Source organism: Empidonax traillii, unplaced genomic scaffold, assembly GCF_003031625.1.
Source record: "Empidonax traillii isolate 1590-97213 ecotype Southwest subspecies unplaced genomic scaffold, ASM303162v1 scaffold438:size550143, whole genome shotgun sequence".
Classification (NCBI taxonomy): Eukaryota; Metazoa; Chordata; class Aves; order Passeriformes; family Tyrannidae; genus Empidonax; species Empidonax traillii.
This window is the reverse complement of record NW_020955631.1, coordinates 387,565-415,474: the sequence shown is the minus strand read 5'-3', so window position 1 is coordinate 415,474 and position 27,910 is coordinate 387,565. Positions and strand designations below refer to the sequence as shown.

The window sequence follows — 27,910 nt, the reverse complement described above, 5'->3', positions numbered from 1 at the left end:
ATCATTTGGGGGGGGCTATAATTTAAATTCTGTGGAAGAAATGTTCGTATCATGTCACTTAGGTAGTCTGCCAAGTCTTTGAATTGGATTTACTGGAATCAACCAGGAAGTTATAGTTCTGGATTGCTTCTCTCTGTCAAACTGACCACATAAAGGCATGAGCAATTTTGATATGCAACTGACTGTTCATTTAAGGCTCATGCTTCTTGAGTTTGCTACTTTTTTCCTGTACTTCAGTTGAGGATATTAAAAACCCAAGATATATTTAGAGTGAGATATTCTATGTGAATAGTAACAGAAGGTCACAATATGTTGAGAGAATTCAAATATATGAATGTTCTCTTATGAATGCTTACTTCTTTTATAGATGGAGTTGCAGATGGGTTACCAGATGGAATACCTTCCTACCAATATAGTTATATGTATTTAAAAACGGATGCAGTGCAATCATATTATTTAAATCAATTCTGTTATTGCTTTTGAAGCCACAATGACAGTAATGGCCAGTCTTCACGAACGAAGAACCAGGGAAGGTCTTTACACCTTCCAGCCTGCGCATTGGATTTTTTAGGTGAGACACAGTGTGCGCGGAACTGAGCCCACCCTTTAATCCTGAGGTTCATCTGCTGGGGCCAAGCGAGCTTGGATGGTGCAGCTAACGAGCTCCATCTGCTTGTGGAGTGGCCCCGACCGGGAATCGAACCCAGGCCTTGGCAGTGACAGCGCCGCGTCCTTAACCTCTAGACCACCAGGGGCTCCCACAATGACAGTAACTATTCTGTAAATATGGCAAGAGGAATGTAATTTCTTACTGTAGAATTGTTGGGATTGACTGAGATCTAAAAAGTCTCTCTTCTCTGAAGAAGGGACCTTAAATCAGTTCTCTTTTCTTTAGGAAATTGTAAATATCTGACAGCATGCAGTACAGTTCAGACTGGACACTAGATGTCCAGGAGCATGTGAAACAGGACTGGCTGAAAAGAAATGACAAGAAGAACAATTTGGGACATAGCTGACTCAGAAGTATTCTTCCCTTCTTTACAAAAATCAATCCCCATGCCTGAGCCCGAGGCCTGGTACATCTTGGCAGTAGCATTCTTTTCCACTTGTTCAGTCTTTTGCCCTTTGATTGGCTTGCTCAGCTGAGTGTTATTAATGTTGACATCACTATAGCATAATATTAAAAAATAAACCCAAAGAAAGATCCTGTCCAGAGAGTGAAAAAACAGCACACCTTACTCCTGTAAACACCCTTTTTCAATGCACATATTCTCTCATCTCATCAGCCTACCTTACTTTACTTATATCCTCATGCTTTACTTGTGTTGGTCTTCTTTTTTCAGACTGCCATGCATTCACCTGTGAAAAGTCATCAAACAGCAAGAGCTTTGGTTCAATCTCCTCACCTGCCTTCTTTCTCTTATTGCTTCTGGTCAGTCACCAATATAAATTCCAACATCCTTGTGAATAATCTTACCACTTTTTTGCAGAACAAGGCACAAAACATAGTGATAATAATACTAGGGAAGTTTCGGGGAATGTAAGCAGGGCCACCTATACCTAGTTGCCCAGAACTGTGTCCAGAGGGCTTTTGAATACCTCCAAGGACAAAGACTCCACAACCTCTCTATGCAACCTGTACCAGTGCTTGGTCACCCTTTCGGTGAAACAGAGTTTCCTGATGTTAAGAGAGAGCCTCCTAAGTTTCAGTTTGTGCCATTGCCTCTGGTCCTAGCACTGGGCACCACTGAAAAGAGCCTGGCTCCATCCTCTTTGCACACTCTCTTCAGGTATTTATTTATATACATTTATATACATTGATGAGTTTCCCCAGTTTCCCCACCAAGCCTTCTCCAGGTTGACAGTCCCAGCTCTCTCAGCCTTTCCTCATAGGAGAGATGCTCCAGTCTCTTCATCATCCTTGTGGCCATTCTTTGGACTGACTTCAGTATGTCCCTGTTTCTCTTGCACTGATCTGGGCCCAGCACTCCAGATGTGACCTTACCAGTGCTGAGTGAAGGGGAAGGATCATCTCACTTAACCTACTGGCTTTACTGAAGCATGTCAACAAGATAGTTTATTTCAGTCTCCAAACTACTCAAAGTCAAGTCTGAGATTTTCTTTCCCTGCTACAACTGGAAGAAAGATTCAGAAGCTCTGTGTTCTGGTCACCTGTATCTCCTACACGCTTTGATGCTGACAGTATTAACACTACCAGATTCAACAAATTTACAAAATAATTCAGCTTTAAAAATAGTCTTGCCTTGGTAGCTAAAAATTCACATCACTGTTGAGAAATGATGCCAGTCCCTTCATGCATGTATATCTTTCAGCTCCAGGCTTTCAGTTCTTGAACTCGCTAAGAGCCAGGAAAAGAAGGGAGCGGTAGGAGGAAGGACTGGAGTGACTCAGAGTTCTTCAGTCCTTACCTCTGGTTGTGTGTAACTGGAGGCTTCTGAAGCAACCCCAGACCTCCTGTTCTGTCTGGGCCATGTTTCAAATTATTTACAGTGTGATCTTCAACTTTGAATTTCCAGACATGTTCTGATTTGTCTGTTTTGAAATACATGTGATATATAAATGAAATGTAAAGTAAAAGTCAGACTTCTAGATAAAAGGTCCTTTGGGAGTAGGACTGTCATTTAGTTTTGCATAGCCTACCACAGCAGTGTCATGGTACTATTAGGTGTTAAAATACAAAAAAAAAAATAAAACCTAATGAGAAAAGTGACCAAGTAATAAATTATGTCTCTTCTTCTGAATTGCATAGCTGATCTGACAAAAGAGTTATGACAATTCAGCAAAGTTTGAGCCTTTTAAAGATTCTTTAGAATGTGTTTAGGATTCAGAATCCTCAAAGGAAAAAACCATAGATTTCCTGGGATTATGTTAGTTTCCTTCAAAGAAAGACGGAGTGCTTAGAAGAAAAGCAAGGCAGGTTGCAGAGCCGTGTCAGGTCTGCTCGCCAGAGGGAGCTGTATCCACGCGTAATGGCAAGTCACGGTGTGTGCCAGGAATGCAGAGCGGGGATCTCGTACTTGGTAATGGGATGATAATAAATACAGAGGAGCCTGGAAGTGATTTTATTTTCTGCATGTTTTTTTTTTTCCCTCCTTAATTTCTTCTTATCATTAAAAAGTGTACATTTTGTTTTGTTTTGTTTTGCAAGAATAATAAAGTAATTTCGAAGGCAGAGATCAAGCACATTGATTGGATAATCTGGTTCATTGTGTTCATATAATGTAGTAGAATTAGCTGTGACTACTCTGTTATGATTGTCCTGGGAAAGATGTTTTGACTGTGCTACTTTGACTTCTCATAACCATGAAAACTCTCATAACTCGCACTTAAGGCTGCAGTGTGCCTTGCCTTGTCCCCATAGAAAACTGAAATTTGAGGGAATGTTTGAAAGTAAAGAATATACCTAAGAACAAGAGAACTTATAAAATCATATTCTTCACACTAAAACCCATCCACTTAGTTTTTTTTTTTTTATCAGCTGTCATTTTCTTTGTTTATTTTTCGTAAATAGTGGGGTTTTATTACCATAATAAGACTTGCTTTAAAAACAAACAAACAAACAAACAAACAACAACAACAACAACAACAAAACACAACCAAAAACACAAACACCAAAAAACATTGATTTATAGTTCCAGTCCTGTAGTAGAATCCAAGAACAAACTCAGTGACTAACTAAGGCCGAATTACCTGGATGATGGGGCTCCATAAATCCACCTGCAGGACTTCAGTCTACATAAAAGTGAAATGGGTGTCCATGACAAATTTAGGTACTGTAGGGAACTCCTGTGGCAGGAAGTAAGGACTGGATACAGCCAGCTCCACGAAAGACACACCACAGTGAGGAGTGAGGGGAAAGTGTGAGAAACAGCCCTGTGAACACCAGGGTCAGAGAAGAATAAGAAGGAGCGAGTGTTCCCGGCACTGGAGCAGAGATTCCGAGATTCTCCTGCAGACCATGGAGAGGACCATGCTGGAGCATGGTATTTCCATTCTGCCTGTGAAGAGGACCACAGTGGAGCAGATATTTTACTGCAGCCCATCCACCCCATGCCAGAGAAGGTGGATATTTCCTGAAGGAACTGTAGTCCATGGAGAGGAGCTATGCAGGAACAAGTACTCCTGATAGGAAACAAGGCCTATGGAGGACTCCCACTGGAACAGTTTGTGAAGGACTGCAGCCTGTGGAAGGACTCAAATTGAGCTGAAGAAAAGTGTGAGGAGCAAGGAGTGGCAGAAAGGAACTCACCACAACCCACCATCCCCTGGCTCTGCTCATGGGTGATGGAGAATAGATGAGTTGCAAATGAAGGAATGAAGTGAAGCCTGGAAACAAGGTGGTGAGGGGAAGGTGTTGTTTTAATTTTGTCCTTGTTTCTAACCATACAAATCTATTTTAATTGGCAATAAATTAAATTAATTTTCCCCAAGTTGAGTCTGTTTTTCCCAAGACAGTAAGGGATCACACTATCTTTGTCTTATCTATGAGCTTATAGTTTGTTCTCTATTCCCATTCTGTTGAGGGGGGATAATGTGTGAGTGGCTGGGTAGAGGTCTGGAAACCAGCCAAGGTAAATCCACTACAAAAAGATATAATTTTGAATTGGGTGATCTAGGAGCTTTTTAAATTCAAAGGATGAACTATTTGGTTCCAAGGATGATATATTGAGAAAAACTGGGGGGTTTAAGTCTGTTGCATTTATAGTCTCCTGTACTCCAAATGGAAAGGAATGGTAGAGATTTTCATGGCAAAATTTAGAGGAGAAACTTTATCAGAATAAGAGAAGACATCCTACATCTTCTGTTTTGATATAAAAATTTACAAGAACTTAGGAGGAGTCCTAAAGGGACTTCTTCACTTAATCCTGTTCTGGAAGAGACTATGAACCTAAGCCATAACTAGTCTTAAAAGAAGTGAAATTTAGAGCAAGACTGTTATATATTTTAAAATATTTGATACACTTGCATGAGGAAAAAGAGACCAATTCGAGACCCCATCAAGAGTAAAGCACAGAGAACAACTAACTAAATACACAGTTGTCCCATATTTTTTGGTGTCATTAACTTTTGGATACAGCAACCTTTCAGTTCATGAATGTTTTATTCGTTCTTTCATAGATCTTCCTGAGAGATAACCAATTGGATACTGGACAAACAAACAAAAGGAGTAATCAGACTCCACTGACCTGTTTACCTTGATTGTGAAGGATGAAAAACAGCAGCCGCTTTCTGTGGAACTGGGCTTCTGGTGGCACTTGCTCCTTTCCTTTTGGATGATACTGGCATACAGACATCAAGATGTTGAACTGATAATGTTGTGAGTTTATACATGCCAGACTGTGTTTCATCATTCTTTGAAGCAGGTATGTTATTTGAATAACTTTGCCTCATTTTTCAGCATAAATCCAAATGAACTGTGGGTATTATAGTAAAAAAAAACAAAACAAAAGACATATTGGTACAACCCCTGTATAAGATACTTAATCCTCGATAGTATAAAATTAGCACAAAACCAGCTGAAGTTAACTGGGGTTCCATCCTCTTAGGAGATGTGGAATTGTTACCAGAATTTTTGTCTTTTAATATGTTTTATTGTCATTCAAGGAAGGAAACAACATTTTCTTGACTTTGTTCTACTGGAACAAAAATACATAGCTTGAAAATAGGATTCTAATATAATTTCAGCCATCAGGACTGTATCTAGCACTAAAATTGTGACTGCTACATCCTCTTTAACAAGGAGAGTGTAACTTTTTCTGGAATAGTATTGTCTCATGGCAGTTTTAGTATTTTATGGGAATGCTTTAAATGAGTAAGAAATAATTTTGAGTAGCTAGGCCTTAAAGGTGATTAATCACTAGAAAACTGAACAGGCTAGTGAGTTTAAATTTCCATAGCTGACTAGGTTATTAAAATTATTTTATGACAAAGTACAAATCACATAACTTTTTAGGTCTTCAGAATTAAATCCATTGTAACTTTAATTTTGGTTTACGCTTCAGGGTTGCCATGTAACTGATCAGCATTATGTAACAGATTTTTAACTAATGCTGTATATCTGCGACTTCACATGGTTGCCCACCATTATCTGGTACATTAACAGGGTTGATGTGCTTTACTTGATCCCAGTGTGATCAGGATAGATCCCAGGGTTATGTTAAATATGCTCAAGGCATACCATTATTAACAAATAGCATGGTAACTACTGCAGGTGGTAAAGTCATCTTATCTAGATGCTCATATGCAATTTCATTCTTACTTGTTAACTTAAAAACAGAAGTTCAGTCAATTTAGTTGATGGATTGTGTACAACACTTACAAGTAGAGAGGAATTTTGTTTAGCAGATCACAGGGCCCTAAATTGTATGCTAGTTGGTCAGAAAAAAAAAAATCAAAGAAAATATGAATAAATTTAGGTCTTTTAGTAAATCAAATACCATGTGCCAGAATTACTCAGTGGATTATATATCTCTGTGTACTTACATGGTATTTGATTTTCTTTTTCATATTGAAAAAAGCTGAAGAACTTAAAAATGTTACATGGCAGGTTCTGAACCAAAATGTGGCCTAGTAAATAATATATGAATAATGGCATGATAGTGTTTCTTGCTCAGCAATGAGAAGAGTGTAATAGCAGAGAGGGTAGTCTTAGCTAACCAAACCGGTTCTCAAAATTTTTTCTTATGTCTGGCATTACAGCTCACTTTTAGGCTTTTTCTGTGATCACTTTTCAACATTTGGAGAAGGGTGCAATGTTCAAAGAAGTAAAGAAGTTGTAGCGAGGGTTTTGTAGTGGCAAGTCTACCATTAAAGATCTGCAGCTTTCTCTTATGAATCGTAGGTATCTTTATCTTGTGTTTTAAATTATGGTTTATATAGAATCATTTGAGTTGGAAGGGTCCTTCAAGATTATCTGTTTACAAATCCCCTGTCGTGGGCAGGGACATCTTCCATAGACCAGGTTGCTCAGAGCTTCATCCTGTCTGGCTTTGAACACTTCTAGGGATGGGGCAACCACAGCTTCTCTGGGCAACCTGTTGCAGTGTCTCACCACTCTCACAGTTGAGAATTTCTTCCTAATATCTGATCTAAACTTAGCCTCTTTCAGTTTATAGACATTTCCCCTTGTCCTATACTATTATTAAAGGTCCCTCTTCAGCTCTCTTGTAGGCCCTCTAGGTACTGGAAGGCTGCTAGAAGAAGTTTCTGCTATATGGGTTTCTTTGTGTCACTGCCTAAAACTAGCTAGGTCTGGGTTAAGACCTATTCTTCAAATACAAAAGTATGAACTGTGAACTGCAGAAAGGTAGTAGAATCCACTCAGTGGAGAGTCACTGGTTTGTCTGCTTCTCTTCTGTGCTGAAAGAAGGAACAAAAGATAGATCTGAAGTGGACTAAATCTGTCAGTCTGTGTGTAGCCTTTTCTCGAGCTATACTGTAAGAGTACCTTGTTAAATCTATCACAGGCTCATGAATTCAGTCCAAAGTCTTGTATCTCAAATAAGATAGGACCCTGATTGATGTCAGTATTTCCCAAGCAGGATTTTGTGATAAAGCTACTTTTGTAATGTGAAGGTCAATTCTTGGTATCCTGTCTAATTACCAAGGTCCAGATTCATTCCACCTGTCCTCAGAGTTGTGAGCTGGGAATGCAGTCATAGTGAGCACACTACAGAGTTAATAGAGAGAGACATAAACAAACACAAATAAAAGTAGGTGGAAATATAATGTTCGGTTATTAATGCTGCTGTGAATTTAGGCAATCAATTCAGTGACAGCAACATCAAGCCTTTAATAGGAACAGTGATACTAACACAAAAGCTTCTATTCTTTGGCTTTTCCATTTTCTCATTTTTTTCTAATTGTAAAATATCTCAAAGGACAGAGGATAATTTAGACGAGATTTTATTCTAGATTCACTTTCATGTATTTTTAGCCTTTTACTGCCTCATGAAAAGCTATTAAAATGAATGATAAGAAAAACTATCCATATATACTTGCAGTCCCTGGTGTTTTAAATTATGTTTTACATTGGCAGCTTTGGTAATGCACTGCTAACATGGCTGAACAAAGGCAACGTACTTTGTCAACATCAGGTGAAGCATTATATGAGATCCTGGCACTAGAAAAAGGAGCAACACATGATGAGATTAAGAAGTCCTACAGGTATGTAAAGTGTGCTTTGCAACAGGTCTAAAAATGCTTATGTGTTATGTGTCTGGCATGATTATGCCAGGTAACTTTCTGAGTTACCTGCACTATAGACATTCATTGCAACTATCTTTTCTTTTTTTTTTACCTGTGAGCCTGAAAAGAATCCAAGATGATGCAATGTGAATCTATTGATTTCATCCCACAGACAATCTGTGCTTCGTCTGAAATGTTTTAATCTAACTGACTGAGAGGTCAGACTGTTAGGATAAACTAACACAGACTGTGCTTGTGAAGCACAGTCTTTAAATACTGCACCCAGTTCTTGTGTTATAACAGCTTTTTCCTGAAGTATGTTGAAAAGTAAAACCAATGCAAAAGAGTGCTATGATGATAATTTAAGAACTAGAGTCAGAGACAGGAAGAGTTCGATCCGTTTATCTTGTCATGGGAAAAAAAAAAAATAAGACGACAACCAACAGATTATTTGATTATAGTGTGCAATATCCTTGAAGGGAAAACTTGCTAGGTGTAAGAGGGTTCTTCACTTTATGAAGGCAGGCATAACCAAAACCAGTGCTTGGAATCTGAAAGTGATTTGAGCTGAAAAAGGTACATGGTTTTAACTGTGAGTGTAACCAGCTACTGAAAAATACTGGCACAGAAAATGGTAGTTTCCCTACTGAAAACAAAGAGAGGACATGAAGACAGGTTTTACTCAAACACAAGTTACCAAAATGGTGAAAAATATTTTAGTAGTGAAATGTAACAAGACCTAGTAGAAGTAAGACCAGAAAATTTTATGGGTCGTTTTGCTCTTAAATCTGTTTGGCTGCTGTTGAAAGAGAAAGAACTTTGTCATGAGTGAAATAGATGGTATTGGCAGTGAAATATATCAGGCATGTACTTTCAGGTTTAATAAATATTGTAAAACTTTTATTACAGCATCATTCTGAGTGTTGTTTGTTGCACTGTATTACCAGTCAAACTCCATTGTGGCTTGCTTTTCCTATCAAATGTAAGAATATATTTGAACTCAAAAAGAGATTATGAAATAGGTATACTTGCATCATTGTTTAGCTTGAATTTTGCCGGTACTCTGTCCTCCATGTTTTTGAACAAATTCATTTCTCCCCTTTCTGCTCCTTTCTGCCAATGGAGGCAGAAGTAGTGATTGTCCAAACTTTTCATGCAATGGAAGGAAAACTGTTGACATCCCATTGTTCTTGCATAATTATACCACTGGGGAAAAAGCTTACTACAGTATCAAATTCACTCATGACTTGCACCTTCTGTGTCCCTGTAGTATAGCCTGGCTGCAGAAACTATATTTTGTAACAAACCTCATGTCTTCCTGTTGTTTTTACATCTAATTTTCTGGAAAGGAGGCCTTCTTTAATGCCCAATGGAGAGAGTTGTCATGGAAGAATGTAGAAAGGAATTAACTTTATTTAATGCTGAACATGAATACAGATGATTTACCTAGTTATCTATGGCAATACTGACAGTGGTGCTTCCTCCATCTCTATTAGTAATTAGAGGAAAAAAAGGCTGCTTCTGACTAAAGTGGAAATGTCAGAGGGATTCACTTTTAATGGAGTAGCTGTAAATATTTGCAAGATAAAATGATGAGTCAGTCTCATAGATTTGCTTTAATTATCTTTTAATTTATGCTAATCCAAAAATCTGCTACTGAACTGGTATTCTTTAGTACAAGGTATAAAACCAGCAATACCTGATTCTGAGTTTCCTGCCATTATTAATTAAGTCACTATTAATCATAGTACCACAGCCCAGGGCAAAATTTACTTTTTAATAAACATGACAGATGTACCTCTCTGTGCTTTTATTTGGAGTTTGACACAATCTAATTTATCAAGGAGTAAAGCTAATAGGCTTCTAATCAGCAGAATTTCAAAGGAGGTCTGTTTATTTTCAACACCATGCAAAAATAATATTTAGAATCTTTCTTTGGCATAATAACTTGAACTTTACTTTGTCTTCTGCTTTCCAGTCTGACAGTGAAGTAATATGCAGAAAGATACTGGATTTCTTTTCTTCAGAATTTTCAAAAGATCATGTTTTATACACTATTTACCAAAAAAATCTTAGTGTGGTTTGGGTTGGACTAGACATCATCTAGTTCCAATCCTCTGCCCTGGGCAAGGACACCTTTCACTAGACCAGGTTGCTCAAAGACTTATCCAGTCTGGCTTTGAACACTTCCAGGGATGGGGCGTCCACAGCTTCTCTGGGCAACCTGTGGCAGTGTCTCACCACCCTCACAGTTAAGAATTACTTCCTAATATCTAGTCTAAGCTAAGCCTCTTTCAGTTTATAGACATTCCCCCTTGTCCTATATGGGAATGCCCTTGTCAAAGATCCCTCTTCAACTCTCTTGTAGGCCCTCTAGGTACTGGAAGATCCCAGTTAGGTCACCCTGAAAGTTTCTCTTTTCCTGAACAGGCTGAACAATCCTGGTTCTCTCAGCCTTTCCTCATAGGAGAGGAGCTCCATTCCTCTAATTATCTTGGTGTCCTTCCTCTGGACTTGCTCCAGCAGGTTGATACCTCTGTGACAGAGTATAGGGGTGATTAAGAAATTTATTAGGAAATATGTGCAGTACTCTGAATGCCATTTAATTCCTGCCAAACAAGGAGGGACAATGTCTTGCCTACGCCTATGCCAATGACCTATGCTACTCCTGATGCAGTCTTTGGGTACACCAAAGGCTCCCCACAGACCCAAGAGGACAAAGGACACCTATATCTCCAGGCAAGAGGAATGAAAAGCATTGGAGAATGCGGGCATCGATCCCGCTACCTCTCACATGCTAAGCGAGCGCTCTACCACTTGAGCTAATTCCCCACTCTGCAGCTCTGCCTGAGGACCTCTCCCCTCACGGACACCTACCCCTGATTCAGGATGCCCTGCACCCAAAGCCTGGGCCTCCTATTGGCATTGCTCTCACACCACCACCCAACCACTCACTTTCCTGCTGGAGGTGGCCATGACAAACCCCAGTGGTCAGGACCACCATCTCCCAGCTCAGGGTTCAGCCAAGTCTGCCTTGACTGTCTGTCTGCCAAAACTCAGGCAAGAGCTCAAGTCTGGGCAGCCCTCTGAAAGAGAGCCCCTGGGGGAGGGCCAAAAACACAGCGGTGCCACAGGATCTGGGCCAGAAACAAAAGGACACTCCTTCGAGCCGGAGTTGAACCAGCGACCTAAGGATGGCCATGCAGGGAGCCTACAGTCCTCCGCTCTACCAGCTGAGCTATCGAAGGAAGCACAGGGCCAAGCCCACTACCTCACCCATCACACACTCATCCAGCACTTCCACAGCCATGGCACAGCATCATGCCTCTATTACAACATCCTGCTTCAAACAGTCCTTTAGCCCAACAATCACGTAAACCACAAACAGAACCACTCCCTGGTTCCTTGGACATCATCTTCTACAGCTGGACTCTTTTCATGGGCACACAGAACTTATCCATATCCTGCTGCAACTCCCCTTCATTCCCTTTCACTGGGCTCTCTTCTACCCTCTGGTCAAGCATCAGACAAAACAAAACTGCTCCATAACCTACACCTAAGCACTAGAACGTCATGTGCAAGTCCTCTGAATCTCTCTTTCAACAAGCTGAATATACCCACTCTCCTCAGCCCATCCTTAAAGAGAAATCTCCATTCTTTGAGATCCTTGGTGGCCCTCCACTGAGGTTGCTCCATTTCATTGATGTCATTTTCTGTACAGGGCTTGATAGTTGAGAACTGTCAAGGAAAGACAGAGAAAATCAGTTCTTCTGTCAAACTGCCCATAGTGCTTTTGATACAGCCCTGGATATTCTTGTCTTTTGTAAATCCAGGGCACACCATAAATCTCCCCACTGCCCCCAGTGGGCAGAGGGATCCCCATGAAAGAGAACTGTGTCCAGGCAATGGGAATGAAAAGCATTGGAGAATGCGGGCATCGATCCCGCTACCTCTCACATGCTAAGCGAGCGCTCTACCACTTGAGCTAATTCCCCACCCTGCAGCTCTGCCTGAGGGCCTCTCACCTCAGAGACACCCACCAGTGATTCAGGAGGCCCTGTACCCCATTGGTATTGCTCTCAGACCACTACCAGCTCATCCACTCACTTTTCTGTTTGAGGTGCTCCTTACAACCCAGTGCTCAGTAGCACCATCCCCATCCTGCAGCTCCCCCCAAAACTTCCTTGGTTGGTCATCTTCCTAAACTCAGTCAAGAGATCACAGCTGGGTAGCCTTTGAAGGGAATCCACCTGGAAAGGGCCAAAAAGGCAGCGGTGCAGCATGATCTGGGCCAGAGCCAAAAGGACTCTCCTTCGAGCCGGAGTTGAACCAGCGACCTAAGGATGGCCGTGCAGGGAGCCTACAGTCCTCCGCTCTACCAGCTGAGCTATCGAAGGAAGCACAGGGCCATGGCCACTACCTCACCCATCACACACTCATCCAGCACTTCCCTAGCCACAGCACACCATCTTGTTTCTATTCTAGTATCCTGCTTCGAACTTCAAACAGCCCCAGCTCCAGCATCACAACACCTTACTCAATCCCTTTTGCATGTCAAATAATGCAAACCACCAACAGAAACATTCCACAAACTCCTTCAACATCATCCTCTACAGCTGCGCTCTCCTCACGACCAAAAAGAGCTTATCCATATTCTGCTACAACTTCTCTCTATTCCCTTCCACTGTGCAGTCTTTTACCTTCTGGTCAAGTTCCACATGAAAGGACAGTCATTGTTTTGTTCCTATGAGGTGGAAGGTCATGTGTGAACCCTCCAGACTTCTCTTTCCCCTGGCTGAACATTCCCATTGTCCTTGACCCATTCACCTAGAGAACACCTCCATTCCTAGAGATTCTTGGTGGTCCTCTTCTGAGGTTGCTCCATTTCATTAATGTCTTTCTAGTACAGAGGATCTCAAAACTGGACACGTTAATTGAGACGACATTTTACATCTATAGAGGAAAGTGGGAGAAAATAAGGTGCCGTGTTAGATTGCCCGTGCTGCTCTTAATGCGGACCTGGGTATTCTCCTACTCTTTGCATTGTGGGTATACTGCAAGCACTCAAGACCCCAAGAGGACAAAGGACCCCTGCCAAAGACTTTGTGTCCAGGCAATGGGACACATGAAAAGCAATGGAGAATGCGGGCATCGATCCCGCTGCCTCTCGCATGCTAAGCGAGCGCTCTACCACTTGAGCTAATTCCCCACCCTGCAGCTCTGCCTGAGGGCCTCTCCCTTCTCAGACACCTACCCCTGATTTGGGATGCCCTGCATCCAAAGCCTGGGCTTTCCATCATCCTGCTCTCATATACCACCACCAACATTCCTGCTATATGTGACCCCAAATAACCTCAGTGGTTATTATTAACTCCCTGACCAGAGTTCTTCCTCAAAATGTCGTCTGGTTGTCTTCACAACTAAATATCAGAGCTCAGCACTGGACAGCTGTTGAAGAGAGACCACCTTGGCAGGGCCAAAAGGCAGCGGTGCCGCAGGACCTAGGCCAGAGCCCAAAGGACACTCCTTTGAGCCGGAGTTGAACCAGCTATCCAGTTGAACCAGGATGACCTGCAGTCCTCCGCTCTACCAGCTGAGCTATTGAAGGAAGCACAGGGCCATGCACACTACCTCACTCATCACACACCCATCTGGCACTTCCCCAGCCACAACTTGGCTTTAGGCACAGTATCATGACTCTGTTACAACATCCTGCTTCAAACAGACTCAGGTCCAACATCACAACACCTTGCTCAATCCCTTTAGCCAATCAAATCAAACAAAACCTACAAACAGAAACACTCCACAAGCTCCTTGGACATCATCTTCTACAGCTAGACTCTCCTCATGGCCAAACAGAGCTTACCCATATCCTGCTGTGACTTCCCTTCATTCCCTTTCACTGTGCTGTCTTTTGCTCTCCAGTCAAGAACCAGACAAATATACAGCTACTCCTCTACTTGTGTATGCTGGAGGGTGATGAACAAGTCCTCTGATTCTCCCTTTCTCCAAGCTGAACTTTGTCACTTTCCTCAGCCCATTCACAAAGAGAAAATTCTCCATTTCTTGAGATTCCTGGTGGCCCTCCACTGAAGTGGCTTCACTTCACTAGTGTCTTTTAAAGTATTGGGGATGAAATTTGGAAATGGCCACAAGTTGTGCCAGGGGAGGTTTAGGTTAGGAAAAAATGTTCATGGAAACAGTTGTAAAGCACTGTAATAGTCTGTCCAGGGAACTGGTGGAGTCACCGTCCCTGCAAGTGTTAAAATCATGTCGCTATGGCAGTTGAAGACATGATTTAATGATGAACCAGGTGGTAGTGCTAGGTTGACAGTTGGATTTGATTATCTTAAAGGTTATTTTCAACCTTAGCTATTCTATGATTCTATGATCTATCAAGCAAAGAGAGTTCCGTTGTTGAACTGCCTGCAGTGCTCTTGACACACCCCTGGATGTCATCATCCTCTGTAAATCCAGGGCACACCATAAGTCTCACACAGCTTCAGAGGACATGGGACCCCCACCAAAGGGCCCTGTGTCCAGGCAAGCAGAATGAAAAGCATTGGAGAATGCGGGCATCGATCCCACTGCCTCTCACATGCTAAGCGAGCGCTCTACCACTTGAGCTAATTCCCCACCCTGCAGCTCTGCCTGAGGGCCTCTCCCCTCACAGACACCTACCCCTGATTCAGGATGCCCTGCACCCAAAGCCTGGGCCTCCTATTGGCATTGCTCTCACACCACCACCCAACCACTCACTTTCCTGCTGGAGGTGGCCATGACAAACCCCAGTGGTCAGGACCACCATCTCCCAGCTCAGGGTTCAGCCAAATCTGCCTTGACTGTCTGTCTGCCGAAACTCAGGCAAGAGCTCAAGTCTGGGCAGCCCTTTGAAAGAGAGCCCCTGGGGGAGGGCCAAAAACACAGCGGTGCCACAGGATCTGGGCCAGAAACAAAAGGACTCTCCTTCGAGCCGGAGTTGAACCAGCGACCTAAGGATGGCCGTGCAGGGAGCCTACAGTCCTCCGCTCTACCAGCTGAGCTATCGAAGGAAGCACAGGGCCATGGCCACTACCTCACCCATCACACACTCATCCAGCACTTCCACAGCCATGGCACAGCATCATGCCTCTATTACAACATCCTGCTTCAAACAGCCACACCTCCAACACCACAACACCTTGCTCAATCCCTTTAGCCCAAAAATCATGCAAACCACAAACAGAACCACTCCCTGGTTCCTTGGACATTATCTTCTACAGCTGGACTCTCTTCATGGACATACATAACTTATCCATATCCTGCTGCAACTCCCCTTCATTCCCTTTCACTGGGCTGTCTTCTGCCTTCTGGTCAAGCATCAGACAAAGGATTGGATTTTCTTTACTCTGTAATCTCCTACAAGCATGAAGGGCATGTGTAAGCCTTCAGATTCCTTCTACAGTCTGAAGATTCTTATTGTCCTCAGCCAGTAAGAATCCCTATATTCCTTGAGATTCTTTGTGACCCTCCACTAACATTTTTCCATTCAATAATGTTTTTCCTGTACGTGAGAGCACTTGCTCCCACGTGTCCTGTTGCCTTGTTCTGAGGTCACTGCGCTTGGTCCATGTGTGCCTTCTACACAGAGGCAGAAAGTTGGACCATGTCATGTCTTTACTTCACAGGCAATTTATCATCACACAGTTGCTCCCTCCGTCCCTCCACTGCAGTGGGATGGGGAAGAAAACAGGGGAAAATAAAAATAAAAGAGGTAAAATTCATGGGTTGAGAAAAAGACAGTTCAAAATGATAGAAGAGAAAAAGAAAGTAATAACAATAACAACAATAACTATAATGTTAATACAATTAGAATACACAAAACAAGTAATGCACAGTGCAATTGCTCAAAACCCACTGAATGATGCCTAGCAAGTTCTTCAGCAGCAACTCTTTCCCCCTAGTTTATACATTGAGCATTATAGCCTGATGCCATATGGTATGGAATATTCCTTTGCCTAGTTTGGGCCAGCTGTCCTTGTTGTGTCTCCTCCCAGCTCCTTGTGCCTCCAGCCTCCTCACTGGTAGGGTGGTGTGACAAGCTGAAAAGTCCTTGACTTTGGGTAAGCACTGCTCAGCAACAGCTAAACCATCAGTGTGTTGTCAATATTACTCTCCTTCTAAATCCAAAACACAGCACTGTACCACACGCTAGGAAGAATATTAACTCAATCCCAGTAAAAAACAGGACAATATTTACTCCTTATTCTGTACCATTTCCATCATGCCCAGGTTCCACACTTCCCAATACATCTTTTTCTGTCTGTTCATATACATACACAGATATCATTCCCGTAGCCTATGGAACACCTCTCTACAGTGTCATTTGAGTTTATTTACTCTATGACTTTGGGCTTCCCTGTCATAGCAGTCTCTTTCAGGGCAGAAGAGATGTGTAATGTTAGATTTTTGCATGCTGAAGCCAGTTCTGGTTCTGTCATTGCTGCACTTTGCCTGGTCTAATCAAAATTCATTCTTCATTCATCTGGCTAGGGTTTTTTGTAATAATGTTGATATGGCATATAGCAACCATAGTAGAGATGTCATACATTATTATATAGCAATTAATACAATACAATTCAAATAACTGGCTATTCTCACACAGTCCCAAATCCCCTTGAAGTATACATCAGACTCTTCCATCCTTCCACATTACTCACCAAGTGCACCCAGGTCCTTGAGCAAAGGCAATATTACAGGTGGGTCTTTTTCAACCTAAATGATTCTATACTTCTGTGATTGTAAGCACGTGGCGCTTGCATTGGCGGATTTGTAGGACTGTGATATCATCAGTCTGCCAGACCTCCCCATGTTTATATTTCAGCATCATCCTCTGTACCAGAGAGGCTTTAACTGTCTGACTTGCTTGTTGCAAGCCACGTTTCACATTCGTGGATAACCTGTGCACCAGTGCCCATGATGAAATCTGGCCCCCAATCATGAGGCCATATATATGTTGCATTTCTTCCTTAATGGCCTGAGGTACCATGGTCCCATCAAATTATAAATAATTCACCCTGACGCTGCCAGTCCAGATCCACCCGAGTCACTTCAGTCTTAGCATCCTGATCCATCTGCCGGTTGTTCTGATGTTCTTCAGTGGCCTGACTCTTGGGTACATGAGCATCTACGTGATACGCTTTTACAACAGATTTCTCTACCCAAACAGCAATGTCTTGCCATAATTCAGCAGAATCTATCCTCTTTGAGTTGCTGGACCTGTTTTTCCATAGATGAGAAGCAGAAAGAGAGACTTTGTTCCTATTGCTGGAGTTGACTAGCCTTTTCATCCACCTTTGTCCCTCTTTGTCTTTCCAGGTCATTATTGCCAATGACTTGGCATGCAGTGATGGTGCACTCCATACAAATTTCCAACACATAGGTCATGTGCACATGACTTCATCTGGATCTTTGGATGACTGCTTGTTGTGCAGGTCATCAGAAATCACCTCCAGCACAGTCAGTTCTTTCAGATACTAGATAGCTTTGTCCATGGTGGTCCACTTCCCTGGGTTACATTAATCATCTTCCTTGAAGGAATACCTTTCCTTTATGCCTGACAAGAGTTGCCTCTACAGGCTGAGAACTTGCAACCCCTTTCCAATCACTTCAATGCCCCCTTCCTTAGAGTGGTTGGCTTCCTAACACTCTAATTCCAGGCTATGGGCCCTGTTATCCCGACATCAAAGCAACCAGGTGGCACTGTGCTCGATGAAATCTTTTTGATTATCTCGCACCTCACTCAGGAATAGGGATTTATGAGTTCTTCCTCCTCCCCTTTCAGCAGCCTCCTCTCTTCCTCCCCTTGTTCTTGTAATGGCCCTGCTTTGGAGTGGTCTGCATTGTCCACTTCTTCCTCCTGTTCACTCCTAGAAGCAGCTCCTTCATCCCTTACTAAAGGACTTGACTTCTACTTCCAGTGTTTCTCCTTGTGTATAGGGGCAACTGTTATCAGTACAGGTTGGTTCTTTGGTTCACATGTAGTGTCTGTCACTGGGACTGGGATAGCCAAAGTGCCTGTCATTTTGCTGTCAGATCCTAAGACCTTCTCTTCTTCTTGACATTACTGAATAGTCTGTTCAAGGGCTTGGTAGGCCTGGGCCAGGCCCCAGCACATTGCAGTAATTTGTTTCTTTCTGGAATTACCAGGGCAATACCATCCTTTTTCCAAATATTTTACTAGTTTTTCAGGATTTCACTCTTGTTTAGGAGTGAAATTCCAAAATGTTAGAGGTGCCCACTGTCTTAGGCACTTGTCCGTACTATCACACGCATCCTGCCACTCATAACTGTTCAGCCTCGGGGCAGATATCTTGCTGGTATTCTTAAATAGTTGTTTGAGCCTAAACAAGGCCTGAAATACAATCAGGAGACCTAAAAATAGGAAGATGCCAGTTTGAATATCCTGACAATATTCCATATTCTCGAAAGCTATTGTAATCAGTCTGAAGGAGAAGGGGAAGATGGAAGAAGGTGTCTGCCCCATAGATTGGCTCTCCAAGGAGGAAAGGTAAAGGATGTAATTAGGAATAGTTTCCAATAGATGGCCCTAGAAGTACAGAGAAGACAGCAATAGTCGATTACAAATACCAGATTAGTCTCACAACCATTGATTTTATCATGTCATAAGACAGTGTTACGAAGTATGATAATATGATAACCTTAACCCAGTCCCCAGAGGTGATAAACAGCACAACAGGGAACGTATATAGCAAGTCACATGCTACATAAGGCAACTCTGAGAACAGACTCAACACCTCTGAGAGCAAATAAATCAACATTGGGACCACATACTATTAAACTAAGTAATGAATGCTTACAACAAATTTGTTTTAACATGCTCTGGTCAGATTTGTCATTATCTAAAACCTTTGAGCCCCATGCTGGGCACCAAAAAGAGCTGTCATGGTTTAACCTAGCAGGCGGTTGAGTACCACATAGCTGTTCACACACTCCAACCTGCAAGAGGGATGGGGGAAAGAACTGGAAGCAAAAGGAAAATTTGTGGGTCGATAAAAACAGTTCAATAGGGCAGAAAAATAAGTGGGAAATGTCAATAATAATAACAGAATTAGAATATACAAAACAAGTGATGTACAACACAATTTTTCAACACCTGTAAAATGATGCCCAACCAGCCATTTTCCAAGCAGTGACCCCCAGCCATCTTTCCCCCAAGTTTATATATTGAACATGATGTGACATGGTATGGAATGTCCCAGCTGTGTCTCCCAGCTTCTTGTGCCCCTCAGTCTCCTCACTGGTGATGTGGTGTGGGAAGCTGAAAAGTCCTTGACTTAGAGTAAACTTTGCTTAGCAACAACTATAACACCAGTGGGTTTTCAACATTATTTACACCCTAAATCCAAAGCACAGGGATTAGGAAGAAAATTAACTCTCTTCGAGACAAAATGTATATATAAGAGGTACGCTGTGCTAAATGTCATCTCTCAGATAATGAGGAAAGTCAAGGAATACTTTCCCTCAATCCAGAGACCTTGACACTGTCAGAGAAGCCTGGGATGCTATCATCTACTATGCTGCCCAGGTTTGCTGCAAGCTCCCCACAGCTTCCAGAGCACAGGGGAACCCGACCAAAGGACCCTGTGTTGAGGCAAGGGGAAGGAAAAGTTTTGGAGAATGCAGGCATCAATCCCATTGCCTTTCACATGTTAAACGAGTGCTCTACCACTTCAGCTAATTCCCCACCCTGCTACTCTGGCTCAGGTTGTTTGCACGCAAAGCCTGGCCCTCCTATTGGCATTGCTCTCACACCACCACCCACTTACCCTTCACTTTCTTGCTGAAAGTGTCCCCTGACAAGACAAATCTTAGAACCACCATCCCCTGCCCAGGGGTCACCCTGGACAACCTTTGCTGATTGTTTTCTCCTACAAAAGGAATGTCCCAAAGCACTAGGCAGGGCCAAAGGTCAGCGGTGCAGCAGTGTCTGGGGCCAGAGCCAAAAGGACACTCTTTCAAGATGGGGTTTAACCAGCAACCTAAGGATGGCCATGTAAGGAGCCCACATTCCTCTGCTCTACTAGCTGAGCTATCGAAGGAAGCACAAGATCCTGCCCACTACCTCATCTATCACACACTCATCCAGCACTTCCATACCATCATGCCCCTATTACAACATCCTGCTTCAAACAGGTTCAACTCTAAAATCACAACACCTTGCTCAACCCTTTAGCCCATCCTATGATGTGAACCACAAACAGAATCATTCCATAAACTCCTTGGATTTCATCTTCTACAGCTGGACTCTCCTTGAACAGAGCTTACCTATATCTGGTTGCATCTTCCCTTCATTCCCTTTCACTGTGCTGTCTTTTGTCCTCTGGTCAAGCATCAAACAAATATACAGCCATTCCTCTGTAACCTCCTGCAATCCTGAAGGTCATACAGTCATACTCTGAATCTTTCTCCAACCTGATCATACCCACTTTCCTCAGTCCATCCACACAGAGAAATCACCCATGCCTTGGAATTCTTGGTGGCCCTCCACTGAGATTGCTGAATTTCATTCATTTCATTCATACAGATTTTCCTGTACAGGAAATTCTTGATGGCCCTTCAGAGGTTGCTCTATTCCATTGATGTCTTTTCTGCACAGGGCATCTCAAAACTGGACACAGCGCTTAAGATGACATTTGGTGCCTTCAAGCAAAGAGGGAGAAACTTCTGTTAAACTGCCCATGAAGTTCTTATGGCAGACCTGGATGGTCTCCTACTTTTTTGTATTGTGGATATACTGTGAGCATCCACAGCCCCTGGCAAAGGGCCCTGTATGCAGGCAAGGGCAATTAAAAGCATAGGAGAATGAGGGCATTGATCCCACTGCTTCTTACACGCTGAGCGAACACTCTACCACTTGAGCTAATTCTCCTGCCTGAGGTCCTTTCCCCTCACAGGCACCCACTCTGACTCAAGATGCCCTGCACCCAAATCTGGGCCTCCAAATGGCCTCCCTCTCACACCACCAATTCACCCATCACTTTATTGGTGGAGGTCCCTGAAAGTCCCAGTGCTCAGGTTTTACCATCCCCTGCCCAGTGTTAACCCAAAACTGCTTCATCTTCCCCATCAAACGAAACAGTTCAAGGCTGGGCTAACCTAGAACAGGAGCAAACTGGGCCAACAGGGCCAATAGGCAGCAGTGCTGCAGGATTTGGGCCAGGGCCAAAAGGACACTCCTTCGAGCCGGAGTTGAACCAGCGACCTAAGGATGACTATGCGAGAGCACCTACAGTCCTCCGCTCTACCAGCTGAGCTATCGAAGGAAGCTCCTGGGCAAAACACCTCACATGCTCATCACATACTCATTCAACCATTTGGGTCTCATACCATTCCCATGTATCTTCATGACTCTCTTCTGCAGGAAATAAGACAGACTTGCCTTGGATCACATCGTCTGCCAAGCCTACAACTCCTCACCAGGACAGGCCCAGACATGGATGCTCACTCCAAGTGAGCATCCAGAACAGACAGTGTTATCATCACAGCAAGGCAGGGACAGCTGCAACAAGGAAGTCACTGCACAAGTCAGAGTGATGATCATGTCCAGTGACTGACAGTCAGGTCCAGACTGACAAGCCAGAGCTTAGATCAGTGCAGGAGATTCATCTGCACATCAGATCTGGATCCAAGGTCTCTATGGCTTCATATTGCTATGAGTGTGACAATGACTGAGTTAAAGACCAGAACTCCTACTGGTTAGCATGGAAAGAGAGTGAAGGCCCAGAGGTGAACATAAAGAGAGTTCCTGTGCCAGCGGGTGGAGGTGAAGATCCCATGTGAAGCAGGTCAGGGCCATTCAGACTGTCTCATTTTAAAGTTAGACACAGGTGTTTTGCTGAGGATGAGTTATGAGGAAGACTCAAACTCCTCCCTCTAAGCAATTGTAAATCCAAAATTAAGAGGCTCCGACTGAGGGGAAAAAAAACTGTGGAAAAAGGAAAAATAACAGCCCCTTATTTAAAGATATATGTGTATTGCCAGAATCAACAAAAGGAAGCAAGTAAAACAACCAAACAATACTCCTATACCCACAAATAATCCCCTTCAAAACATACTAATGAACAAGTAAAGGAAAAAAGTAAACAGTTCAGTTTACGCCCTTTGGTGCAATTCTAACCACAGGCAACAGGGGGCGCTGTTGGATCACCAGAGAAGCAGAGCTTGTAGTGTCCTGTTCCAGCTACCAGTGGGTGCTGTTGGATCACTGGAGATGCAGAGCCTGCAGTTCTTTAGGCCAGTCAGCAGGGGGCACTGTGGAATCACTGGTCATTGCCACATGCAGTGACACTCTTTGGGGTGTGTTGGAGAAACCGAAATGGGTTTCCCTCCCCCCATACACACTGGGAAAGGGGAGAGAGAGGAGGGAGAGAAACAACAAAAAAAAAAGGTCCTCCCCAATGGGAAAAAAAGTCACTCTTTCTGCTGGCCAAATCACGTGGCATAATTTTCCTTCTCCCTTTGATGTGCACAAGAACCACTGCTAAGGAAGAAAACAAAGAGGAACAGGGAAGGGAAAAATGGAAAAAACCCCACAACTCCCCAAAACAGTTCCTCTCTGATGAAAAATCCAAGCAGGATCTGCAGCTGGCAACAAAGTTGAGAACAAAACCCCACAGAGCTTCCACTCCAACCTTGTTCCAACCTCAGCAGCAAGCACAAACTCCTCCCCCCATTTCCCAGGAGAGGAGATTCTGAGCTATTAACCAGAAGGCAGATTCTTTTGTGCTCCTTAACTGCCCACTTAAGAGGCCTGCATGCAGTAGGCAGAGGGAAGGGGAAAATTCCTGCCTAGTTTCCAAGAACCCGCAAAACCATGACACAGACCTATTCAGACACTTGATGCCTGGATGAGATATAGCAGTCACCATGCAAGAGAACTGGCGGTCCTCCACTCCACCAGCAGAAATTACTGGGGAATATCTAACCACACCTTACCTTATCTTGTTGGTATGGAAACACTCCTTTTCTCTTCTGCTGAGTGTTTGAGATAGTAACTCTTTTAGGTTTTCAGAGAGAAAAAAAATGGAACCTGTCCTGCTTCAATTGTGGCCTGTTGCATTTTATTCCTCCACCAATAACCACAGTAAAAAGCCTAACCCTTGAATCAATAACTTCCTGATAGGCATTTTGATAAGTGCTTGCTTATCTCCCCCACAGTCCTTTCCTATTCAGGATTTACACAAGGCCACATTCAATGGCTACTCCTCAAAGGGCAGATGCTAACAAGTGTCCTGGTGGTCTTATTCTGAGGCTGTTGCACTTCATCGATGTCTGTCTTATTCATGCAGGCCCAAAGATGGGCACAATATTCTGGATCCCATTGATCATACTCAGAGGAAGGCGGGAGAATCTGTTCCTTCCATTCATAGTGCATGGTGCCATGGCCATAGTCCTCCGTGCTGTTCTCCTCTTTGCAGTGCACAAAAAGTTCTCCCTCCCTCCATATGTCATGGGTCCCTGCCAAAAGTCCCTGTGTCCAAGCAAGCAGAATGAAAAGTGCTGGAGAATGCGGGCATCGATCCCGCTGCCTCTCGCATGCTAAGCGAGCGCTCTACCACTTGAGCTAATTCCCCACCCTGCAGATTCTCTCTGAGGGCCTCTCCTGTCTCAGGCATCCATCTCTGACTCAGGCTGCCCTGCTCCCAAGGCCTGGACCTCCTGTTGACCTCACTCTTACACCAGCCCTGACCCATTCACTTTGCTGCTGGATGTGACCCCTGGACAATTCCAGGACTCATCACTCACCATCCCTCACCAAGGGCTCAACCAAAAATGCCATGGTTGGTCATCTTCCCAAACTCAGGCAAGAGCTCAAGGATGGACCGCCATCTGAACAGGGCCAGAAAAACAGTGGTGCAGCAGGATCTGGGCCAGAGCCAAAAAGACACTCCTTTGAGCCGGAGTTGAACCAGCAACCTAAGGATACCCATGCAAGGGAGCCTACAGTCCTCCACTTAGAAGGAAGCACAGGGCCATGTCCATTCCCTCACCCATCACAAACTCATCCAACCATTCAGGTCTCATACCACTTCACACATACCTGCATGACACTGTCCAGAAGGAAAAAAAAGAAAGACTTGCCTTAGACCCACGTTACCCAGAACATCTCAGGCCCACAACGCCAAATCAGGACAGACTCAGCCATGGTGGCTCACTCCAGATGAGAGGCCAGAGAAGGCATCACTGTCACAGCCAGGCAGGGACAACTGCAAGCAAGGAAGTCACTGCAGAGGTCAATGTGATGGCCAAGTCCAGTGAGTGCCAGGCAGGTCCAGACTGACAAGCCAGGGTTGAGGTCAGGCCAGAACATCCATCTGCACATCTGCGTATGCATCAAGGGTCTTTGTGACTGGACATATCCAAAGCTATGGCCTCAACTTAGCTAGAGACCAAGACTCTTGTGGTGTAGCATGGAAAAAGAGCTGAATGTAAGTAGAGCTCCTGGACCCACAGTGGACCTTTCAGATGTATTAGGGCAGAAAGGCCCAGATAGATGTAAGGGTAGCCATGGAAGAGAGCCTCCAGCCCTCTGCTCCAAAAGCAGAACTTTGGATGACTGATGGAATAGCAAGGCCCCAGTTTCCTCTATGACAGAGCAGTCAAAGCAGTCAGCTTGGGTTCTACCTCAGGACATCTCTATTTAAATCTCCTACAGCAGCCTGAGCTCAGGGATCACTGCAGCTCATTCAAGGCTTCAGCGAGTCAACTTACACCAACCTCCAAGCATGGAGACTGCACAGCACTCCAGGGCACCCTTCTTGTCCTGCCTGTCTGACATGAGGAGAGAAGAAATGGAACCTGTCCTGCTTCCATTGTGGCCCATAGTGTCTCATTCTTCTTCCCATTCCTACAGTGAAATGCCTAACTGTTGAATCAATAACCTCCTGAGAGGCATTTGAAAGCTTCTTCTTAGCTCACCCAAAGCCTGCAGTTTGTCAACACCTGTCTTCTATGTAGTATAATAGAATGTTTTGGACAGGAAAGGACCTTTACAGCTCATATTGGTCAACTTCCCTTCTGTGGGCAAGAGCCTCTTTGACTAGGTCAGATTGATTAAAGGTCTGTCCAACCAAACCTGAGCTTTTGCAGGGATGGGGCGCCTACAAGTTCTCTGGGAAACCTGTTCCAGTGTCTTACTACCCTCATCATAAAGCATTTCTTTTTATGTAATCTAAATTTACCTTCTTTTGTTTGAAACCATTTCCTCTTGTTCCCTCACTACAAGACCTGCTAAAAAGCCTGGGCGTCTCTTAGCCTCACTCTCACACCATCAATAACTCAACCAGTAATGTTCCTACTGGTAGTGATCCCAGACAACACCAGCGCTCGAATCCACAATTTTCTGCCCATCCTCGTTCATTCAGAGATGTCTTGTCTGATTGTCTTCCCAAACTGAGGCAAGTGCTCATGTCTGGGCAGCCCTTTGAAGGGGAGGCACTTGGATAGGGCCAAAAGGCAGCTGTGCCACAGGATCTGGGCCAGAAACAAAAGGACACTCCTTCAAGCCGGAGTTGAACCAGCGACCTAAGGATAACCGTGCAGGGAGCCTACAGTCCTCCGCTCTACCAGCTGAGCTATCGAAGGAAGCACAGGGCCAAGCCCACTACCTCGCCCATCAAACACTCATCCAGCACTTCCACAGCCATGGCACAGCATCATGCCTCTATTACAACATCCTGCTTCAAACAGCCACACCTCCAACACCACAACACCTTGCTCAATCCCTTTAGCCCAACAATCATGTAAACCACAAACAGAACCACTCCCTGGTTCCTTGGACATCATCTTCTACAGCTGGACTCTCTTCATGGACACACAGAACTTATCCATATCCTGCTGCAACTCCCCTTCATTCCCTTTCACTGGGCTGTCTTCTACCCTCTGGTCAAGCATCAGACAAAACAAAACTGCTCCATAACCTACACCTAAGCACTAGAACGTCATGTGCAAGTCCTCTGAATCTCTCTTTCTCCAAAATGAATATGCCCACTCTCCTAAGCCCATCCTTAAAGAGAAATCTCCATTCTTTGAGATCCTCGGTGGTTCTCCACTGAGGTTGCTCCATTTCATTGATGTCATTTTCTGTACAGGGTTTGATAGTTGAGAACTGTCAAGGAAAGACAGAGAAAATCAGTTCTTCTGTCAAACTGCCCGTAGTGCTTTTGATACAGCCCTGGATGTTCTTGTCTTTTGTAAATCCAGAGCACACCATAAATCTCCCCACTGCCCCCAGTGGGCAGAGGGATCCCCATGAAAGAGCACTGTGTCCAGGCAATGGGAATGAAAAGCATTGGAGAATGCGAGCATCGATCCCGCTGCCTCTCACATGCTAAGCGAGCGCTCTACTACTTAAGCTAATTCCCCACCCTGCAGCTCTGCCTGAGGGCCTCTCATCTCTGAGACACCCACCACAGATTCAGGATGCCTAAAAGACTGGTCAGTGTCTGTGACAGAGCCAAAAGGACACTTCTTTGAGCCATGGTTGAACTAGCAACCTAAGGATGGCAATGTCAAGAAACCTGCAGTCCTTCACTCTACCAGCTGAGCTAGTGAAGGAAGCATGGAACCTGTTGCTGACATTCTCTTATACTCCATAACATTGCCATATTTTGCCTTATACAACATATTTTCCTGTCTTCAAAATATTGCTACCTCCACCCAGATGTACCCTCATCAGACTCACCCCTTTATCAGAGTCTGGTCTGATCTCACCAGATCTCTCAGCCTAAGTTTCCCACTGACAGAGACCCTAAGCTTATTTCACTGACTTTATTTCCATGAGTGCCCTATCCATCTTGTCCAATAGCTGTTTCTCCTCTTCTTGTCATTTTTATCTTCCAAACACATCACATTGCTCGCTGATGTGGAGGGTTTCAGTGGGCAGTGATCCTAAGGCTGCGAAGGAGAATGCCATTCACCACAAGAAAAATATGAATGGACATAAATCCATGGTTTTGGCTCAGGAAGTAGCCAGCAAACTCCTGTGTTCATTTCACTTTCCATTATTTTGTATTCTTCTATTTTCTCACGATGAATGATGATTATCACATAACCAGGAATGTCATTTTTCCAGGGACCCACAGGGAAGCTTCTTTATAGCTGATACTCTATGTCACATAGTTCTAGTCCTTACTTTTATTGTTTCTTCATTTGTACTTAACAGAACAGTTGTTCTCACTCATACAAATTGCACTACCAGTATCTAGATCTCTTTCCTATTACCAAATCATCACCAATTTGTAGATGCTATCTCAGTGTGCAGAGAGTTGTTTTGGTAATTTACTATTTGTAGTCAGGACAGTTTTCCCAAAATCAAAATAAGAACATATGTCATCTTTTGTTAATTGTTGAAAGTAATCCTGTTAGTAGTCTACAAATATCCTAAGCAAAGTGAGTGTGCAACTTAGGTTTTTTATCTTTTCAAAGCTACATGCTGTTCAAATTCTTATTTTTTATGAGACTGTTTGAGATATGGGGAGGACAGAAGATGTCTTTTTTTTGTCCTAATTCTAATTGCTGCGGTTTGTTTTCAGCTAAGAAAAGGGACAGATTGCATAATTTGCTTAAATACTTGGATGGCACATAATGTCATTAGTCTTGCAAGACTTAGCTTGTTTTTCCAGGTCTTATATTTAATGTT

General features: G+C 43.6%; 1 protein-coding gene and 9 non-coding genes across 10 annotated transcripts in view; 1 reads left to right on the top strand and 9 right to left on the bottom strand.

Moving 5' to 3' along the window:
* The first annotated feature begins 8,080 nt into the window (after positions 1 to 8,080).
* DNAJC5B (DnaJ heat shock protein family (Hsp40) member C5 beta) overlaps positions 8,081 to 27,910 on the top strand; it is a 33,478-nt gene continuing 13,648 nt past the window's right edge. The window contains exon 1 of the mRNA XM_027894700.1: positions 8,081 to 8,187. Within this exon, the coding sequence (XP_027750501.1) occupies positions 8,081 to 8,187 (107 nt within the window). The remainder of the gene's footprint in view (positions 8,188 to 27,910) is intronic.
* TRNAA-AGC lies at positions 10,968 to 11,040 on the bottom strand. Its single transcript has one exon. It is a non-coding gene; the product is annotated as a tRNA-Ala (tRNA).
* TRNAY-GUA lies at positions 11,369 to 11,456 on the bottom strand. Its single transcript is given in 2 exon segments — positions 11,369 to 11,404; positions 11,420 to 11,456. It is a non-coding gene; the product is annotated as a tRNA-Tyr (tRNA).
* Positions 12,131 to 12,203, bottom strand: TRNAA-AGC. The gene has a single exon. It is a non-coding gene; the product is annotated as a tRNA-Ala (tRNA).
* TRNAY-GUA lies at positions 12,518 to 12,605 on the bottom strand. The gene is given in 2 exon segments: positions 12,518 to 12,553; positions 12,569 to 12,605. It is a non-coding gene; the product is annotated as a tRNA-Tyr (tRNA).
* On the bottom strand, positions 13,345 to 13,417 carry TRNAA-AGC. Its single transcript has one exon. It is a non-coding gene; the product is annotated as a tRNA-Ala (tRNA).
* Positions 15,173 to 15,260, bottom strand: TRNAY-GUA. Its single transcript is given in 2 exon segments — positions 15,173 to 15,208; positions 15,224 to 15,260. It is a non-coding gene; the product is annotated as a tRNA-Tyr (tRNA).
* On the bottom strand, positions 21,445 to 21,533 carry TRNAY-GUA. The gene is given in 2 exon segments: positions 21,445 to 21,480; positions 21,497 to 21,533. It is a non-coding gene; the product is annotated as a tRNA-Tyr (tRNA).
* On the bottom strand, positions 23,771 to 23,843 carry TRNAA-AGC. Its single transcript has one exon. It is a non-coding gene; the product is annotated as a tRNA-Ala (tRNA).
* Positions 25,767 to 25,854, bottom strand: TRNAY-GUA. The gene is given in 2 exon segments: positions 25,767 to 25,802; positions 25,818 to 25,854. It is a non-coding gene; the product is annotated as a tRNA-Tyr (tRNA).